We start from the raw sequence: 6,683 nt of genomic DNA on the forward strand, positions 1-6,683 counted from the left end.
AGTACTAACGTTACTTTGCTAAAAATGCCCCACGGTGGGCGCCAACTGTTTGATCGGAAAACGGTGATAAAGAAGATGTGGGTTTAACAAAGACGTTTTATTATGGTCGGAAGAGACGATCAGTCGGTTACAAGAGAGATAAGAAAGTGCAACAGAGAAGAGGCCGGTAACTCGGAGAGCTACCGGAAAAGTACAAACAACGGCAAGATGAAGCAAAGGTGAAAACCCTAATCTAGCCGCCAAGTGTTAGTCAAATGATTTCGGATCCCTTTCTCGTTCCTCTTTCTTCTCCTTATATAGTCCTCTGATGTGTCGTTCTTGACCTAACTTAGGTCGTCTTCGTGGGCCTTCCTTATTGGGCCGAGAGGCCCGCATTCATCCGAGCGGTCGCCGAGCTGGGTGCCTCTTAGTCGACGTCACTCGACTCGAGATACTGTAGAAGCGAGCCGAGAGATTGACCCTTTAAGCCGACTACCCAAGCCATCATTTTCTCTGGTCCGGGCCAGGCCTTTTATTCCTTGGGCCTTGTGGGATGAGCAAATCCATCCCCTACAGATACTTCACTCCAACACCGATCTCGGATCCAATAGGATGAATGAAGATTTGACTCCTTTCTGAAAGGAATATGTGCGTAATCGGTAAAGAAGAAAAACCAAATCAAACGACACGGGATCTCGATGATTTGTGAAAGCGGCACAAGTTACAAGCAAACAACTCCGGTGAAGCCGGTACATTTATTTGTTCAACCTGAATCGGAATTGATAAGATTGATAAACAGATCCGATTTGGATAAATAATACACAACAAAAATCGCTTATGCGAAAAGGAAAATAGCCATAGCGAAACAAAAGAAAAAGTCGATCCGAAGATTGAACAAAAAACAGAAGAAACCTTGATCTCTAACCCTTGAGAGAAATTTTCTCTCTCTAGAGAAAGAGAGAGAGGTCAATGTTATAGGAATTAGAACCCGCGCGGATATTATTTTGTACATTTTTATATATCCATATTTATTTTTCATAATTATTGTTATATATTTTAGATGTATCATAATATAACTAATCCCCCCCCATACATTAAAAGAGAAGTCATTTTAGTGATTTCTGATGACGTGTCGCTCATAAGTGAAGTTTTAAAAAAATTGTTATAATTTGATTGGTCGATTTTTTTTAATTTTTATTTATTTAAATTAGATCTAAAAATTTAAGGTAAGTCTAAAAACATTTAACATCACTTGCCATATAATCTAAAGAATATTACAAATAACAATTTATGGCAACTAAATCTCGAAATTATAGAAAGATTAATAATGTTAATTTTTATTACTTTTAATATTTATAAACTATAAAATATAATGAATAAATTTTTATATAAGATAATTATAATAGTTTTATATTATACTTGATGAATTGTATTCGAATATAATTATATAATAACTATTTTAAATATTACAAAATCCAAACATGTTTATTAATATGATTTTTAAATTATTTATCGTTGTTTACAAAATAAATTTATCAGAATTTTAAAATTATTTTTATAATGTTATAAATTATTTATAAGAATATAAATCCTACTATATATTGATTGAGAAGTCACATATGTGATTTTTTATTACATGTTGATCATAACTGAACTCTTCAAATTGTTATAATTTGATTGACCGATTATTTTTAATTTTATTTATTATAATTATATCAAAAAGGAAAGGATAATTCAATTACCACTTTCCCAATAATCTACATAATATTAGAAATAATTATTTATGGTAACTAATTGTTGAAACTATGAAAGAGTAATAATGCGATCAATTTTTTTATATATTTATAAATTACATAAAATAATACACAAAAATGTTTATTTGAATTGATATAATGATTTTATATTCGTATAGAAAGAATTATATTTTTATATAAAGTATCATAATAACTATTAATGTCTAATAATTCAATGCATGCTTTATAAATAATTTGTAAAATTATAAATACATTTATAAAATTATAAATACATTTATAAAATTCAGACGTTTTAAATTATTATAAAAGGTTCTAAGTCATTAAGCTTCTACATTAATTTATTAAATTTATTTTGAAAATTTATCCTCTTATTACAATATTTTGAATTTTTTTCATTTTAATGGTAAAATTCATCAACTATGTTTACTTAGTGTAGAAACCCCTAAACTAAATATTTACTGGTAGTAATAGTAATTATGACTTATCAGAGTTTAATTCATTAAATAAAGTTAGTTTAGGAGGGTTTTCGTTAAATACTTAGTTTGAGGGTTTTTGTCCAAAACAAACTTAGTTGGGGGGGTTTAACGTTAAAATTCCTTATTTTTTTTCTTATTATCTATTATTTAAATCCCTATAGTGGGATTTGTTTTATCAAAAACCAGTTTCAATCAACTGACGAGATATCTTCTTTCCTAATATCATGTATTATATATATATATATATATATATAAAACAAGATTTGAGTTATCAAAATTATGTATATATTATAACCAGAATATTTTTAAAAATTTATTAGAAGATATTTTATCTCATAGCTGAATTAAAATTTATTAGAAGATATTATATTTCATTGCTTCTCTTGAAAACTAGGTCATTTAGAAACTTAAACTAATTTGCTATATAAATATCGCACCACCCACATTAGTTTCACGCATCTATCTTTTAAGTTTTCACATGTTTTTTATCGTTATAATTTAAATTCTATTTTTGTGATCTTGCGCAGGTGTATGATAATCAATAAGTAACTCATAGACGGGAACACCATTACTGGTAATTTTATGGGGGATTCTTCTTCTCCGTTTATTTTTGTTCTCTTCCTCTCCATGTTGTATCTCTATCTATATTTTTGCATCTGTAGTGATTCAACTAATAAAAAGAGGCGACTCTGTTTATCCAGGAACTGATCATTCCTTTCGAAAAAGGTAATTCTTTTTTTTATAAAGTTAAATCACTTATCAAGAATATAATATAAGATATGTATGTTAATCAAGTGCAATTTATTTATTGTGCGTGATCATCTTCGGTACGTCTGAGAGCCAAAGGAAATCTCAAAGCTTTTTAAAAACTTTGAGACTCATTGATGTTGTCCTATCAATTATATAATTTGTTATCTTTAAATATTTTTGTTAGAATTACCTCTTTTCTGACTCAAAGCTTAGAGAAGGAAATCGTAAATCATCTCTGCTGTTACAATGAAACCAATGATAATAAATCTCAGGTAATTCAAATCTCTCTTTTATATTTCATGGCTGATTTTTTTATTGGGGTTATGCGTGAAATATTTATTTTTTCTCAATTATATTTTTCTGATGTTTTAAGATTAATGTTAAATGTGATCGTTTTCTAAACGTTCTAATGTATTCTTTATTCATATGAACATAGTATAAATATTAATATGTAACACCGAGTCTTTCATATTAACCATATACATGTAACATAAGTATTAAATAGTTGTAAATATAATATTAATTTAATATTAATGTTAATGTCCGCTCATGCGTGCGGGCGGTCCACCTAGTGATATTTAAAAAACATGGACCGAATCAGGTAATATGGCTATTTTGTTACAAATATCCGAATCTGTTTTAAATAACATTGGTTATTTAGATATTTTTAGGTTCTTATACATCAGAACTGAATTCACCCATATCTAGAATGATCCAACTCAAAACTCACACATAAATTTATAATATGATAGTATTTTACTTAACAAAAAACTATTTCTATTTCACTTATTTTACCCAAACACATAAGAATATATTTTTTATTAGTTTATAAAATCAGTTATAAACTCACACATATATCCAAACAAATTTCAATAAAACTACTATTCAAGTTTTCAAACAATCTCAGTTCTTCAACTTTAATAATATAGATTTTGCATAAATAATTTAATATATTTTAATGATATTAAAATTATTATTTTTTGTATAGCATCTGGTCTCCGAAAACTCAGGACTGGCACAGTCCGTATGGCTACATACCAGGATATGGAATGAATCTCTAAGAGCAAGATTATCGCACGTCCTTGGGCTCGTCCTTAGGCTTTTTGGGCTTAAAAGAAAATGAAAAATATGGGAGAAAATGAAGGACGGGCCTTAATACGGGACTTCTCTTTTCGGTCCTTTACGTGCCAGCTGGCATTTTTTGAGCATGGGTTGAAGTCGTCTAGGGTTTGTCTCGACATTCGGTATCCATTTCAGCCTCTTCCTCTCCCGATTCAGTCTCGAAGGCGACGCAGTTGAAGAAGATTCTTCCGACGATTTCTCGCCGCAAACGAAATCCTCTCGGTTAGTTCGCAAGACGAGACCGATCTGTTGTCTCCACGGTCGACATCCTTCGATTCTCCTCCGTTTTCGAACCAAAAGGTATGCGTTCCTCTTCCATTCGAGATCCGTAGGATGTCAATTGAGATGATAAGATTGGTAATCCATTTGATTATGGTTTATTATTGTTAATCTTGTGTGTGGATTCGGTTGTCTGAGTCCATAGGACTTTGTATTGTGTCTGGATTCGGTAGGAGAGTGTTATGGTTGAATTTTGTTGTTAATCTTTGATTATTAGTTCATCTGCCATTCGAAATCGGTTCAAATTTGTTCTGTTTTTAGTTGCGAATTTTGTTGTTATGTACTGATTTAAGTAGCTTTAATTTTGCCTAGTCTCCGAAGTTGTGATTGTTTCGAAAAATGAGTGCCAAAACTTGGTAGCGTGTGATTGTTTTGTTGGTAATGTTGTTGTTGTGTATTAATGCTTTGATGGTGTATGCGATGGACAAACATGAGTTGATAGGTTGTAGTTCGATTTTGTAGTAACTATATTGCTTTTTAGTTATGTTTTACGGTCTATTATTGCTTGTTACAGTTGCTTCTGATGACACATTGTAGTTTAGAACAAAAAGTGATTGTATTGTAAATGAGAGTGTGATAGCTTTGTAGTTCAAGTACGGTATTAAGTTCTGATTAGACTTTGGTAGATAATGGTTAGGTGGTTGATAGTTATTGCTTTTTAGGTCTTTTATGTTAGCTCTTTATTTCTCTTTAAAACCAAAGCGTGTTATTACTCTCCTCAAAGCTCATCCTTCAGCTTTATTTGGAATTCTCTTTGCTCTTTCTTTCTTGCTATGGATTCCAGAAATCAAAGTAGCCAGTACTCTGGCTACATTGGCATTCTTACGAGTCAACAACAATATGTTGTTCAGGAAAACATTCCTCCTGAAAGTTTTCCTTATAGTGTAAACATTGGAGGCTCCGATATACCTCCTTTCAGTTCGCAGCAAGCTCAGACTCCATCCCAACCTGATGCGACACCAGTGGAGCGTGTGGTGAGAAAGAAATGGACTCCTGCTGATGACGAGGATCTCATCAGTGCCTGGCTAAACACATCAAAGGATGCTGTTATTGGGAATGAACAGAAGTCAGGGACCTTCTGGAAACGCGTAGGAGAGTACTTCGCAGGTGCGACAGAGGCTGGTGAGAATACGGAGCATGTCCACTGTAAGCAAAGGTGGCACAAAATAAATGATCATACCAACAAGTTCTGTGCCGCATTTGCTGCAGCAGAGAGACAAGTTACGAGCGGTCAGAGTGACAATGACGTTCTAATGGTGGCTCATGAGATCTTCTACGCTAATAACGGAACCAAGTTTACCCTTGAGCATGCGTGGTGTGTCTTGAGGTATGAACAGAAGTGGATTAACCTGAACCCTCCTAAAGCTGCTGTCAGTTCAAAGAGAAAGACTGGTGAGGACGCTTCCCAACCTTCAAGTACCAACGTTGGTGAGGGAGAGATAAGGCCTGAAGGTATAAAGGCTGCAAAAGCCCGAAGGAATAGTAGTCAAGGAAAGGCTGTTGAGAACTATAGGAACATGTGGGAGCTCAAGATGGAAGATTTGTCAAAGAAGGAGAAACTCTCGAAGCTTGCTATACTAGACACTCTCCTTACTAGAAAGGAGCCACTTAGTGAGAGTGAAGAAGCTGTCAAGAATATACTCCTTGCTGAGTTGTTCTAATTTCTAAAAAAAAATCAATGTTTGTTTTCCGTGGTTGTGTTGCGTCTAAGATAATCCTATTGTTTCTTTTGTGCTGAGTTTATTTTATAATGTTCTGTGATGTCTATGTTCTGTGATGTTATGTAATGGGAACAAGTCTTGTCTAATATAATGCTTCTTTATTTGATTCTGTTGCGTTGAATTATGTATTAAGTTAATGTCTGATTCTGTTGCCATGAGTTATGTTTCATAAAGTAAAAAACTTATGTTTTTTTTTTGTTTGGAGGTTACAGAAGAAATGGGGCTGGATTATAGCTACACGCAGCCTTCAAAATCGGAGGACTATGGTGAGAACTCAGCAGACAGTGGATACAGCGAAACAGAATTCGATATCATGCTGGACCAAGCTGAGATTGATGCCGCGCAGGTTGTGTACCCTCCGCAGCCAGAGGTTGAGTATGGCTTCCCGAAGGAATGCTATTGTGGTGGCCAACCGGTTGTAGAGACGTCTTACACAAGAACTGATCCTGGGAGAAGGTTTTACACCTGTGAGAACATGGATGACGGAGATTGCCATGTCTGGAAGTGATGGGACGTCGCGGTGATGGAGGAGATGAGAGCTATGTGTACACAGTATGGCCTGCTGTCTCAAAAGGTAGATTCTCTATCATTTGTTACTGAGT

At 33.5% G+C, this 6,683-nt stretch overlaps 1 protein-coding gene across 1 annotated transcript; it reads left to right on the forward strand.

The window, feature by feature from the left end:
- The first annotated feature begins 5,133 nt into the window (after positions 1-5,133).
- On the forward strand, positions 5,134-6,021 carry LOC106363162 (glutathione S-transferase T3-like). Its single transcript, XM_013802953.2, has one exon. It carries the CDS (start codon positions 5,134-5,136, stop codon positions 6,019-6,021), a length of 888 nt encoding a protein of 295 aa, XP_013658407.2.
- The last annotated feature ends 662 nt before the right edge of the window (positions 6,022-6,683 follow it).

Source organism: Brassica napus, chromosome A9 (assembly GCF_020379485.1).
Source record: "Brassica napus cultivar Da-Ae chromosome A9, Da-Ae, whole genome shotgun sequence".
Classification (NCBI taxonomy): domain Eukaryota; kingdom Viridiplantae; phylum Streptophyta; class Magnoliopsida; order Brassicales; family Brassicaceae; genus Brassica; species Brassica napus.